The sequence below is a fragment of the Pelophylax lessonae genome (assembly GCF_965119305.1).
Source record: "Pelophylax lessonae genome assembly, chromosome: 5".
NCBI classification, from domain to species: domain Eukaryota; kingdom Metazoa; phylum Chordata; class Amphibia; order Anura; family Ranidae; genus Pelophylax; species Pelophylax lessonae.
In genome coordinates this window covers 431,106,029-431,121,002 of record NC_138772.1, presented here as the reverse complement: position 1 = coordinate 431,121,002, position 14,974 = coordinate 431,106,029, and the positions used below count along the sequence as shown (strand labels likewise).

At 36.6% G+C, this 14,974-nt stretch overlaps 1 protein-coding gene across 4 annotated transcripts in view; it reads left to right on the top strand.

Moving 5' to 3' along the window:
* Positions 1-8,612, top strand: part of TOX (thymocyte selection associated high mobility group box) — a 349,777-nt gene extending 341,165 nt beyond the window's left edge. For all 4 annotated transcript variants that reach the window (XM_082257764.1, XM_082257763.1, XM_082257762.1 and 1 more), the window contains 2 exons: positions 3,508-3,659; positions 8,061-8,612. In XM_082257764.1, the coding sequence (XP_082113890.1) occupies positions 3,508-3,659; positions 8,061-8,097 (189 nt within the window). In that variant the 3' untranslated portion in view covers positions 8,098-8,612. The remainder of the gene's footprint in view (positions 1-3,507; positions 3,660-8,060) is intronic.
* Positions 8,613-14,974: the final 6,362 nt, after the last annotated feature.

The window sequence follows — 14,974 nt, the reverse complement described above, 5'->3', positions numbered from 1 at the left end:
AACTGTGTTGTTTCCATTGGTGCCAAAGTTGTCCTTTTAGAATGTCATCCAGTTTTGAAAGAAAAAAATCCATGTGCTGCTTCAGCTACATGCTTATCCCTGAGAACCCCCCTTCCCCACTACCCTCTACCCCTAAACCCAAATAAGACTTTACTTCTTAGTTATCAAGTTCTCAAACTCTAGATTGCACTGTAGTATCATTCATGCCATTCATGCCAGTGGTAAAATATGCCAAAAGGTCAAGCTACAGTTGACTTTTTATTGACGTAGCCTGGGTGCAGTGTTTGACAAGAACTCCTTGAAAACAACTAGAGCTGTTAAAAATGTGTACATGGCCCATTGAATTGTTTACATTTCCCAATATATAACAATGGTATCTATTCTCCCATTATATTAGAGAACAGCATGTGCAAACATTGTTCCAATGGCATCTGTATGAGAAACGTTCACACAAGAAGACTGATGTTAGCTCCTAAAACCACAGATTTTTATGTGAAGGCCCCTTTTACAATGGCAGAGTCCGCCAGTGGATCCACCTGCTCAGCAGGGGATATCTCTGCTGATCCCGACTGAGCAGGCAGATGACAGGTCTGTATCAGCTCTGCTAATGCAGAAAGGAGACAGCCCACTGTCCTCTATGGGTTGTTGGATGAAAACGGACCACCTGTCTGTTTCCATTGAAATGGACCACCTGTCCGTTTCCATTGGACTGTCATCCAATCTAATCCCCATCTATCTGTTTCTAGATGACAGAATTAGTTCGGATATCGGCAGGTGTCAACGGACACATGTTAGTTGACATCTGGTCCACCTGAAAAACTGACAGGCGGACCAGATCGGTTTGTCCATCGTGTGAAAGGGACCTATGTCTGAAAAAATCATCAAACTTATACGCAATATGGATAGATAGATAGATAGATAGATAGATAGATAGATAGATAGATAGATAGATAGATAGATAGATAGATAGATAGATAGATAGATAGATAGATAGATAGATAGATAGATAGATAGATAGATAGATAGATAGATAGATAGATAGATAGATAGATAGATAGATAGATAGATGTGTTCATTTGCATGTTTGCATGTGATGTTGTACACACATTTTCTTTAGTAAATTACACCCATAGACTTGCAATGTGTGAAAGAATAGAAACCATTGTGTAGCAATGGAATGTAGGAACTATGCATATGTAATGAGCTAATATGGCTGCCTCCATAAATGTACAATGTTTAAAAAGAAATTAAACATAGAAAAAAGTTTTTTTTTTCTTTTAAATGTTAAGACATATTGATAAGATTGTTTTACTTCAAATTAGTATACAGCTAATGAAAATTAATAAAATTATTGTTTTACTTCAAATTAATATGCACCTAATAAAAATTAATAAAATTATTGTTTTACTTCAAATTAATATACACCTAATGAAAATTAATAAAATGATTGTTTTACTTCAAATTAATATACACCTAATGAAAATTAATGAAAAACCTTACACTTGCAGTTGGGTGGGGGTGAGTGGAATAAGAAAAAAACAGACTGTTGAGTCATGTCTTTACCACCACCCCCAACTGCCTGCCCTAAGCTGCAAAGACTACTGTATGGATGTGTACAGATACCATGGTTAGGCAAAAATGTCACCTTCCGCCCATCACGTTCAAGAAAATGGGACCGCATCTCAGCTGCCTCATGACTGCATGCAATACAATGTGGATGTGGCATGGTGATGTGGGCTTTTAACCACTTGCCTACTGGGCACTTTTACCCTCTTCCTGTCCAGGCCAATTTTCAGCTTTCAGCGCTGTCACGCTTTGAATGCCAATTGTGCCGTCATGCAACACTGTACCCATATGCGATTTTTCTAACTTTTTTCACACATATAGAGCTTTCTTTGACTGATGAGGTGGCACTGGTTGGCACTAATGAGGTGGCACTGATGGGCGCTGATAGGGGGCACTGAGAGGTGGCACTAATGGGCACTGACAGGCGGTACTGATGGGTGACACTGATGAGGAGGCACTGATGGGCAAAGATTATCAGGACTGATGGACCCTGATAGGTGGCTCTGGTGGGCATTGATTAGCAGCATTGGTGGGCATTTTTTGGCAGCACTGGTGGGTATTAATTGACAGCACTGGTGGGCACTGTTGGGACTTAACTTATAATCAGTGCCCTGATTATCAGTGCATATGTCCCTAACACAAGCCAGTTACCGGCTCTCTTCTCTCCTCACGCAGTCAGCAGAGAAGAAAAGAAGAGGAAAGCCATCACCAGCTTGTGTTTACATCCTGTGATCAGCTGTCATTGGCTGACAGCTGATCAGGTGCAAAGGTAAAAGGCTGCTTTGATTGGCACTTTACCCCAATCTGTGATCAACTGAGTATAAAGGACTGTCTGCATGCCAGTGGGATCACGGGAGGACATCCATGGACGCCCTCCCAGCATTGGAAGCCTGCGCTGTAGCTATCCTTCGGGTATAGTGCAGGCAGCAAGCGGTTAAGAGTTAAAACACCTCCTCACCATCTGTCAAATGTCCTCTGAAAAATGGGTCATGCCAATACCTCTTCAAAGTTTGACCCCTAAACAAACCTTAAGAGAGGGAGTTTTCAGGGCAATGTAGGCTGCTTCACAAAGTGTCTAAAATATCAGATTAAACTTTTCCATAGCCAATAAAGGATTTTCTTCTAGATAATAATAGGGCATACAGTGACAGGTATGGAAACATTCCTATTTCTGATTATCATATCCTCTTGATATATGCATATACTGTATATATATATATATATATATATATATATATATATATATATATTAAAGTTTCTGTGGACTAATTTAGTAATTAAGTAGAACAGCAGAAATACAAATTCAAAATTAATTGTTATTTTGAAACTGTAGGCAAGCTATTCGTTTTTCTTTCACCACAGTGTGGAGTTTTATTATTGTTTGTTACTCATTAATTCAAATAACTAGTATAGTGCTTTGCTTTTTTTTTTTTTTTTTTGTTAGTTGAAAAAGAAGTGTAAGTATAAAGGAAGCAGATGGTCCTTTTGTGATTGAATGAAGAAAAAGGGTTTTCAGAACAATGCATGAATAGGTGTAGCCTAATAAAACACTCAGCCACCTGCTGCCAATCTCTTTTCAAAAAGATTCTGTTGCATATTTTGAAAATTAACAAGCAATGTATCCTTGAGTTTCATGTGAAAAACACAGATTCAGAGGAATATATCTCCATTTGCTGTGTTGATTGTTTTGTCTCCTTTTCTTTAAAACGTTTTGTTTTTCTTCTATGCAAACCAGTTTATGTTCTTTGCGAACTTTTCTTTCATACAGAGACATAATTGCTGTGCATTGTATATTTTGATGCCAATATATTGATAATGCGGAAAGTAAAATTACATTTAATTGAATCTTTTATGTCTTGAACATTATGTTGTGTACGGTGTATTCATTTTTTTTTTGTAGCTAATTATACAGTATTTTCTTTCTCTCTCTCTTTCACTCAGGGATTTACTCTTCAGTCAGAATACCAGAATCTTATCAACCCAACATCTACAGCAGCCCAGGTTGTTACTCAAGCAATGGAGTATGTCCGTGCAGGATGCCGAAATCCTCCAGGACAGGCCATAGAATGGAACAATGACTACTGCAGTAGTGGGTGAGCAGGCTACCAGCACACTCTAGTGTTGTATTCATGTTATGAATGTTTGACTACACTCTCTAATTCACATGCCTTAGGAACATCGTTATTAGTTGTAGAACAACTTATTTATAAAGATTTACAGTATTCTTTATACACATTAACTAATATATAGAATTGATCAATAATCAATAGAAATGTTTCATAGTAGAAAAGACGCAATATAAACAATATTAATAAGATAGACAGACAGAGAGATAGATAGATAGATAGATAGATAGATAGATAGATAGATAGATAGATAGATAGATAGATAGATAGATAGATAGATAGATAGATAGATAGATAGATAGATAGATAGATAGATAGATAGATAGATAGATAGATAGATAGATAGATAGATAGATAGATAGATAGATGCAATTACCCAAAAATCCAACTGGGAAGACTTCTATTCACTTCCTATCCTGTAGAAACTACAAAAAGTGAAAGGAGATCTCCCCAAAGTGATGAAAATGTCATCTTAGATAGTTGTCACCAAGCAAATGCCCGTTTTGGAAAATCCCCTCATTTCTATTTCAGTGGCAACTCAAAATTTTGGATTTTTCCTCACTTTTAGTTCTGGTGTCTATGGTCACCATGATAAAAAAAGAGGGGGTGGATCTCCATGACAGGGGTTCTAATCCACCACTACTCCATCCAAAGCTAAAAAAAGAAAAAAAAAGATTTGGCTTCAGATGCATTTTAACCACTTGCCGACCAGCCACCGTAGTTTTACAGTGGCAGGTCTGCTTTGTTACATTACATGTACATCACTTGGCGTAGTAGTTAGCGTGGGTGTGCATGCTGCCGGAGGCTAGAGGGGGAGCCAATCATCGGGTCCAGAGGCCGCGCTGTCCACCGGGCACCTGCGATCGCTCCCCATGGAGACAGAACGACGGTCTGCTGATGTACACACGGCAAACCGCTGTTCTGTCAGTGATGAACACAGGGATCCTGCGTTCCTTCTATTTAGGAGCACAGATGTCTGTGTTCATCCAGTGAGCCTATCCCCCACACAGTTAGAAAGAACCCCCTAGGTACACGTTTAACCCTTTCATCGCCCCTGGTGTTAACCCCTTCCCTGTCAGGGTCATTAGTACAGTAACCGTGCATATTTTTAGCACTGATTACTGTAGTAATGTCACTGGTCCCCCCGAAAGTGTTAAAAGTGTCAGCTAGGTGTCCGATCTGTCCACCGCAATGTCGCAGTCCTGCTAAAAATTGGGGATCACTGTCATTACTAATAAAAAAGTAAAGTAAATAAATTAAAATTATATAAATCTTTCTCCTAGTTTGTAGACGCGATATCTTTTGTGCAAAGCAATCAATATACACTTATTGGGATTCTTTTTTACCAAAAACACATAGCAGAATACATATTGGCTTAAAATGATGAAAAATTTTGATTTTTTTTTAATTTATTTTTTTAATAGGAATAGCAGAAAGTAAAAAAAAAATAATTTTTTTCAGAATTGTCACTCTTTTTTGTTTTATAGTGCAAAAAATAAAAATCACAGAGGTGATCAAATACCACCAAAAAAAATCTCTATTTGTGGGAAAAAAGAACATCAATTTTATTTGGGTACAGCGTCGTACGATCGCGCAATTGTCAGTTAAAGTAACGCAGTGCCGTATCGCAAGAAATGGCCCGGTCATTAAGGGAGTAAAAAACCTTCTGCTCCTTAAGTGGTTAAGTAGATGAGTCTAGCATTGCATTAACAGGAAACAATAGGAAAGAGTAAGCTTTGTTAATTTTAGTAGGGGATGCGTACTTTCTCCACATGCTTCCTTTCCACTTACACTTTAACTGATGGATACTTTTACTAAACAACCTAGACTTTCATGGATGGAGCAGTAATTTCACTGACATACCAGTACTTGCATTAAGGCTGGGTATCACATATGCCGCAGCCACAGTTCACAGCAGGGGGTCCGGTGTGTCCCTGTTCACTGATTCAGGTGTGAATCAGGTCTGAATTTTTGCCTGAATTTGCACCTGAATTGGAACCAGAGACGCACAGGACCCTTCCTAAATGTGGACCACAACCGACCCAGGGCTGTGTGAACCGATCGATTGTGAGAGTGTGATTGAGAGCCGATCACACTCTCCTGTCACGCGAATTGAAGGCGGAGAAACTCACATCCAATTCGCCAATGTGTGAACCCAGCCCAAGAATGTAAAAGAGCCTTCCGCCGTTTTCCCACATGCAGACCCTTCGTTTCACCAGTTCAGTCACATTTTTTCAAAGAAAAAACATATGAAGTTTACAACAGTTTTTCATAAGTTTTTACATCCATTTTTTTACATTCACTAGCTAGAGTCCTTAACCACTTGAGTCCCGGAGACATTTTTTCAATCAAAAACTGACTGTTTGTCCGTTTTTAATCTGATTTGTTTTTTTTTAACAGAAGAAAACTAAAGCTTTGATCCGTTCCAAAAAAAAGATGTTGTAGGAAGGATAATCATCCATTTACATCTGCTTTTCCATAGAAATGCATTGATGTCTGTTTTTCATCAGTCAACAAATGGATAAAAAGTGGACAAACAGTCAACATGTGTGAAAGAGGCCTTACTCTTTATGAGGAGACCCAGTGTTGCAACAAATGACCCGCACTTTTATTTCACTGATCAGACTTTGATAGTAAAGTTACCGGTTTTTAAAGCAGCTAATCAAACCAATCATTGTTTGATTGGCTGCATTGGAGGGCAGAGGAATGGTCTATTAGTCCCCAATAAAGTTCCCAATAAAGAGGATCTGTCATGGCCCATGCTATCACCAGGGATGTTGTTCATTTCTAGTGATACCAGTTCTATTAAAAAATCGACAGTGTCAAAAAATAAATTTAAGTAAAAATAAATAAATAAATAATAATTAAAAAAGGTGAAATGCCCCTGTCTCCCCCTGCTCATGCGTAAATGCAAATGCACACGCAGGTCTTACACACATATGTGAACGGTGATTGTACTAAACATATGAGGTATCACGGTAAACGCCTGAGTGAGAGCAATAATTGTACCACAATACCTCCTATGTAACTGGTAACCTGTAAAGGCCTTTAATGCGTCACCTATGGATAACTTAATGTACCATTCCACAGGCGTGCACAATTTTAAAACATGATACGTTGGGTATCTGTTTACTTAGCATAACATTATCTTTTATAATTTATTAAATTGGGTATATATTGTGTTTGTATGCACTTAAACTCAATCAAGTGTATTTTTTCCTGAAAATGTGTGTTTGCAACTTAAAAATAGCAACAACCACCATTGTTCTTTTTTTTACAGGGCCTTTGCTTTTAGAAAATATATAATGTTTGGGGATTGTAATAAATTTTCAAGAAAAAAAAAAATTAAGATTTTTACATGTATGAGAAAAATGCCAGTGTTGGCCCGGACTGGGGTGGTTAAAAGTTATTGATCAGAAACCATAACAGCAAATACATGTGCACCATTATTCATAAATGTTTCACATCTTGCATATAAATATACATTAAACTCATAATAATTTGTTTACTATTGTTGTGATCGATGATGATGACCCATAGGGGTTGATTTTCTGACACTGCAGACAGCAAAATCCGGTGCCAGAAACCAATCAGCTTCCAGTTTTTTTTCAAAGCCTAACTGAATAGGCTGAAGATACTATAGAAGCTGATTGGCTACTATGCACAGCTGCACCAGATTTTGCTCTCTTCGGTTTTAGTAAATCAACCCCATAGTTATATCGCAATATGATTTTAAAGTAAACCTTGGTGGCTACCATTGCTGACCTTTTTTTGAAAATGCTGTTAGTCTAGGTACTTAATGTCTTTACGGTCATTGACCCATGAAAAAAGTCTGCATATCAGGAAAATCAAAGTAAAGTCAGAAGTCTCTATCTGCATACTTGTTCCAGGTCAGTGACTCCAGCTGTTGAAGTTGAAGAGTCAGCATGATAACCAGGCAACTAAATTTGCAGAAAAGGAAGTCAGCACTGGCAGCCCGAGATAGGTTTCAATTAAAGTTTGTATATAGCCCAAACATTTTTTTGTAGACTGGGGAAATAATTAAACCCCTGGCTCATTTTATTGCTGCCTGCGACTCTGCTCTGCTAGGTAGAGTCACCTCATTTATCTACCCAGCGAGATATAAATGTCAAAATATAAACACACAGGGTTTTATCTCTTCCCAAATTTATCCAAAACAATTTTTTTTTAGCTATATATATATATATATATATATTAAGTTCATATTGCTTTTCATTTTGCAATTCATCAGTTAGATATAACATATACATAAAGTTCACAACAACTCTCCGTTGCCACCCACCAGACAAAAAAGGTTGCATCTAGTTGTCCAAGACTTAATTCATTTGTTTTGTTTTTTTTCCATAGGAACATGCAAAGAGACAAGGCACTGTACCTAACTTGAAAACACAAGCCAAGAAAATGAATTTCTTTCAGAGGAAGAGGGCAGGGACAACCTTTGTCAAGGATTGCATTTCGTGGCCAAGGCAGATCTGCAGTTTATTAGAAAAATTCAAGTTGCTAAGCACTTAGGACATTTGCATTTGTGGACCATCCACTCTGGGAAAAATAGTCTTGCTTCTCTTTTGAAACTTCTTTATGTAACATTATTTTCCCTTTACTGAAAGACGATTACTAAAGAAATCTGGACTCTTCAAATATATCGGTTTTGCTGTGAAGTGCTGAACTAGTAAGCTGCCTTAGCAACTGTCATCTCGACTAAAAACTCATGGAGATCAGAATGATTTTCACAAAAGTCATTCATAAAAATCTACAAAAAACTTTCTTAAAGGCTTGATGTAGCACTCATAGCAAGGATGTACATAGCATGAGTGTCCCTTCTAGAGTATAAAATGTGGATGTTATTGTTGCTAAATTACTAAATTTCAAAATCGTACATTCCAGGTGGTAAATTTTGGGGGACAAAATGGTTAGAATTGGCAGACATTCATATTTTTGCTTCTTTTTTTATTGCTTAATATGTCTATATTTTCAAAAATATCTCAGAGGAAAATTCCTTCCCAAGAAATTGACAAATTGGCTAAATATACAGTGGGCTCTACTGAAAGCAAACACATTTATTTTGTACCACATTAAAATGGCTTTTTGTATCACTTATTGTGTATTTGTTAGTAAATGTTATTATGTCCCTATATGTATAAAGACTGCCAAATGCTTACATGTTATTTTACTAGATGCAGAAACAGATTGGGAACCGCTAAATTATAACCTTGATATCTGGCGATGTGTTATTGTTTCTCCATACTGTGTCTGTATTTAATCTTTTTATTTTATTTTGTTTTTTTTTGTTTTTGTTTTTTTTTGTTTTTTTTATTATTAATGGAGCCTGTTGCGCCTATTTATGAAATAATAAATCTAGGTGTTTGTAAGTAATTTTCTTAGCTTTTTAAATATGTTTCTTTGATGTTTTCACTTTTTTGCTGGAAAAGAAATATATTGTTTCACAATCCATGTGAATACATTTCCTTTCTACTGTGACATGAAATAAAACCAAATTTGCGTTTTTAAACTACTATAAATAAAAGCGATCAACGACTTTCTTTTTATTATTTTTTCATATTTGCTTGAGCTGTAATTCAAGTCTGATGAGTAAACTATATGCTGCTATAATTGACCACAACATAGGAACTGTTTATATTTATACAGTGTAGTAAAATCATATAAGACCCAAGAGTAAACAGCATTGAAAAGATATAATTCTGCCTCTATTTTTTAATCAGGTTTTGGCTGTGCAATTTGGCAAGAGGTTGTGATAAATTGTTCTTATAAGCTCCTATGATCACACATCAGATCTAGTGAAAGGACTGTGAGGCAGGGAAAATGCCCTACTTGTGCTGTATTTAACATGAATATGAAAGGTCTTTTGACAAATGGGAGAATGCCCTTAGGCCACATATCAGTCAGATTGTCTTTTTAAGTGAAAGCCAAATGGAGGAGAAGCACAAACCAAATCTTTCAAAATAAATCCTAGGCCTTTAAAATGCTCACAGATAATTTTATTATAAAGGGAATAAAGTCAGACATTTAAAGAAGTAGTTCCTCTTTCAGATTGCTATGGGATTTTTTTGTCCTCTGTTACAACTTTTACTATATGTATTACCTTTATTTTGTAGCTGTGTTTGCTGTTTTATACCTGTATGTTTATATTCAGGCAAAGCAGTTGTTTTGCTTGCCTTGAAATACCATAAAGACCAGCTCCAATGTGTACCCTGCCTTTAATTCTATAATTGAGCGGTTCTATATTGAACATTTGGCTACTAAAATGAACAATCCCAATATCTATGGACAGAAATAATAATAAGGACATAACCAATATTCACCTATTTCTGTACACGTTGCTTACTTGTGTTGGTCAGATGTTCAGTCAATTTTCTAATATCAGCTCTATTAGGGCTATAAATGTTTGAAGATTTGAACATAAGCATGTTTATATGTGGTATGATTAAAAGGAAAAGCTGCACACTTATAATGACTTCTCAGGCAAAATGTTAATCATCTGACATGCTTCAGCACTTGGTCCAACCAATAGGGCCACGCTTCTGACATGTTTCATCCAATGGACTTAATCATAGAGGAATAGCGGACTCCAAGACAGCACCTGATTCCAGGATATTAGGGGAGCGCTTGGAGTGTTGGAGCACTGCACTTTTCTTTGACTCTAAATTCTAAAGTGTGTTTAATTTAAATAATTTTTAAAATGTACTGTCTAACTTCTTAAATATAAAGTCACCTACTTTTTTTGTGTAATTATAGTCCCCATGTTCTACTATACAATCCCTGGAGGGGTAGTCTACCAAACATATTCTCCCTCCCTTCCACACATAATTGTTATATGACCTTCTCAAGAGGAATTCCTTGCATGGGTGTATATTTCCCACCTTTGACTACACCGATAAGCATAACGAGTTATCACAAGCTGTAATGACCTTCAGGTTAAATTTTGCTCCTTACTCTCCTTGCTTTGTATCTCTCCTTTTCTTTCAACATGACCAAGTGTAATTGTATGCATATGATTTACACTTTCACCCTGTTGTTTTACAAATCAAAAACTCAATAAAACTTTTGTGAAATAAAGTGCCTTTGTTCTAACCCCCTTCCTACCTTGCACATTTAACATCTTTACCTGTTAGCCAGTGTGAGCTCAATCTAGGTCCTACCACCTTCCTTTTTGTTTCCCTCTATTTGCTGTAGCTTTGTGTGAGGCAGAGTATCTGATTGGCTGTTTAAACCACATACAACAGTCTCTAGAACTTACTGAGAAAAGTTTAAAAAACATAAAACTCACAGTGAGCATTTGTTGACTAGGAAAATAACACATTGTCAATGAATGAGGTCTGTGGATTAGCACCAGACCTGTTCAAGCTTGCCGGAAGCCCAAAACTGTTTAAATAGCCACTTCCCCAGTTGTTTCCTGGGGGTAAACTTAAAGAAAAACTTTAAATCTTGAACTGGATGGGTTACAACAGCAGAAGCCCACTCTGGCTTCTATTCCTGTGAGCTAAGAACAGACAAATTAGTTTGTGGGGAAAGTATCATTACAACTGGATGACTAAAGACCCAAAAAAAATTGCATTGTCTTGTGAATCTTGTGTGTCAGTGTGGCATAGACAGCAAGCATCCATTGAGCCATCACGCTTTGTCTAAGTGGTCAATAATAATAATCACAGTACATTGTTGTGTCAGCATGGACCAAAATCTCCATCACCAACACCTTGTTGAATGTGGATGCTGATCCTACTGAATGAACATAACTTTACCCCAAAACAGATCGAAAGTATAGGATCTTGATTCTAATTAAAAACCATATTCTAGCACACAACGTGGATTGTTGAATTGCATGGTTTTTTTTTTGAGCAACTATACCAAGTCTTTTAGAAGTGTTTGATCATCACAATGTCTTGCCACAGACACCCTTGCAGGAGTGATATACCTTTGGTCAGTAATGAATGTATCTTGCATTAGAAAAACAAATAGGGGATGCAAACCTTTTGGTGGAAATATACCTTTTGTTTAGACGTTCAAGGAATTCTGATTTTGTTGTAGGACATGTAAATGTTTACAGTTTTTTGAGAACAGAGATTAGTGTGAATGGTTTAATATCCTCCATGTGTCTTCTATAGACAGCTAAATAAAAAGATAAATTATTACAACATATATCGCTATACAGTATAGTGGGGTGCTACATTGCATACAATAACCACAGATTAAACATTTATTTTAAAATGGTAACTTATTATTATACCCACAGCATTGTCCTTCTAGATCCCATTTGAATATGTATATATATATATATATATATATATATATATATTTTTTTTTTTTTTTTTAAGGACAGCACTGTGGGTGTAATAGAAGCATTGTGATTGCTTGGCATGCAGGTATGTAGCTGTTTTTATCCATCCATTCATTAAATGGATACTGTTTTCTTTTCATCCAATGTGTTTCTTGGAATAAAGTCCACCTTCTCAAGGTTGTATATGCAGATATGTAATTATACAGCCATGGCCAAAAGTTTTCAGAATGGCACAAATACTTATTTTCACAAAGTCTGCTGCCTTAGTGTTTTTAAGTCTTTTTGCAGATGTTACTATGGTATACTGAAGTATAATTACAAGCATTTCATAAGTGTCAAAGCTTTTATTGACAATTACATGAAGTTTATGGAAAGAGTCAATATTTGCAGCGTTGACCCTTCTTTTTCAAGACCCCTGCATTTCCCTATGGCATGCTGTCAATCAACTTCTGGGCCACATTCTGACTGATGGCAGCCCATTCTTGCATAATCAATGCTTGGAGTTTGTCAGAATTCGTGGGTTTTTTTTTTTTTTTTTTGTTCACCTGCCTCTGGAGGATTGACCACCAGTTCTCAATTGGATTAAGGTCTGGGAAATTTCCTGGACATGGCCCCAAAATTTCAATGTTTTGTTCCCCAGGCCACTTAGATAGCACTATCACCAAACTGCTCTTGGATGGTTGGGAGACGTTGCTCTCGGAGGATGTTTTTGTAACATTCTTTATTCGTGGCTGTGTTCTTAGGCAAAATTGTAAGTGACTCCACTTTCTTGGCTGAGAAGCAACCCCACACATGAATGGTCTTAGGATGCTTTACTGTTGGCATGACACAGGACTGATGGCAGCACTCACCTTTTCTTCTCTGGACAAGGTATTTTCTGGATGCCCCAAACAATTGGAAAGGGGATTCATCAGAGAAAATTACTTTACCTCAGTCCTCAGCAGTCCAGTCCCTGTGCCTTTTGCAGAATATGAGTCTGTCCCGAATGTTTTTCCTGGACATAAGTGGCTTTTTTGCTTTCCTTCTTAACCTCCCTGGCGGTATGATTATGTCTGGAATTACATACCAAAAGCGGTACAATTCTTTTCATGGAAATTTGGCGTTATGTATTATAGGCCTATAATTCTTAGTAATTACTGACTTAAACCTGACCAAAACAAGACTCTAGTAGACATCCCAGATGTGATAAATTTGAAACACAAACGCATGAATTATAATCGAATCAATAATATTATTTTATTATTTAATATATAATATATATAATAAAATTATATTATTGATTAGATTATAATTCATGCATTATATATTATATATAGATATGTGTGTGTGTGTGTATATATATATATATATATATATATATATATATATATATACACACACACACATATATATATATATATATAATATATAACGCATGAATTATAATTGAATCAATAATATAATTTTATATATATATATATATATATATATATATATATATATGCATGCATATATATATATATATATATATATATATATATATATGCATGTATATATATATATATATATATATATATATATATATATATATATATATATGCATATGCATATATATATGCATATATATATATATATATATATATATATATGCATATATGTATATATATATAATATAATATAAAGTGTGTTTTGTGTAACGTTTTTTTTTTTTTTTTAATTTCCCTCCCTAGTTCCGCTCCCATGCAGCATTGCTGCTGCAGGGAACGGAACTAGGAAGTGATCGTACCGACGGAGGGACGGAGGAGCGGCGGGACTCTCGGCTGGCGGTCGCAGCAATGAGAGATCATCGCTGGATCGACAGGATAAGGTAAGAGAACACCGCTGCGCTCTCTGCACATCCACCCCGAGCGTGACTCGGGGTTACCGCTCCTGCAATGAAAAATCAACCCAGAGTCACGCTCGGGATTACCGCTAAGGCGGTTAACACCAGGCCATCCGCCAAAAGACTTCACTTCACTGTGAGTGAAAATTTACTCACACCTGCCTGCTGAGAAAGCCCTGCACTGGCTGTTTCCCGATCCTTCAGCTGAATCAACTGTAGGAGACAGTCCTTGTGCATCCTGGACTTTCTTGGGCACCCTGAAGCCTTCTTCACAAATGCAATGGAAATCTTTTTTATGGGATTAGGTTCATTTTCATGGCAAAGAGGGGCTTTGCAATTAATTGCAATTCATCTGATCACTCTTCATAACATTCTATAGTATATACAAATTGCCATCATAAAAACTGAGGCAGCAGACTTTGTGAACATTAGTATTTGTGTCATTCTCAAAACTTTTGGCCAAGGCTGTACATAAAACAGCCATAAAGTTTACCATATAAAAAATATATTGTCTTCATAATTCATTGTTCTCCAGGCATGGCAAAGAGCAGGTGCAGAAAAGAGATAAGGATGCATAGATTAAATACTTTTGAGCAGAGCCCTAGGGGGGTGGACCCCCATAAAAAATAATAAGACCCTTCTAATTGCAGCCAAATGCACCCCTCATACACATGTAATAGTGTAAGGTAATCCATGCTGCAGGTGATACCCCAAAAGGAAATCTTCGTATTCACCACTGCTCTTCCCAAGAAGAGGGAAGAAGCTACAAAGACATCTTGTTCCTCTTATCTCCCACTGAAACATCCATGTAGTTGCCTCGGAACTTTGGGAAGTGTTCCATTGTGGAGTGTGAAGTCCTTTCATCTAATGCCACTGCCTCCCAAGACCACTCCTCCCACTGATCAAACCAATGTCTATATTAGACATGTTGAACAGATAAATCATCATGTAATGCATCGATGGATAAAAATATCTACATATGCAGTGTCTATGTAATGCTTGCCAAGCTATGGACAATATTTTTCTGTGAACCTGCAAAATATTTTAACTCTTGATACGGAGAGTGCTTTTTTCTTATCAAGATGATATAATAAAGAAATACGTTGA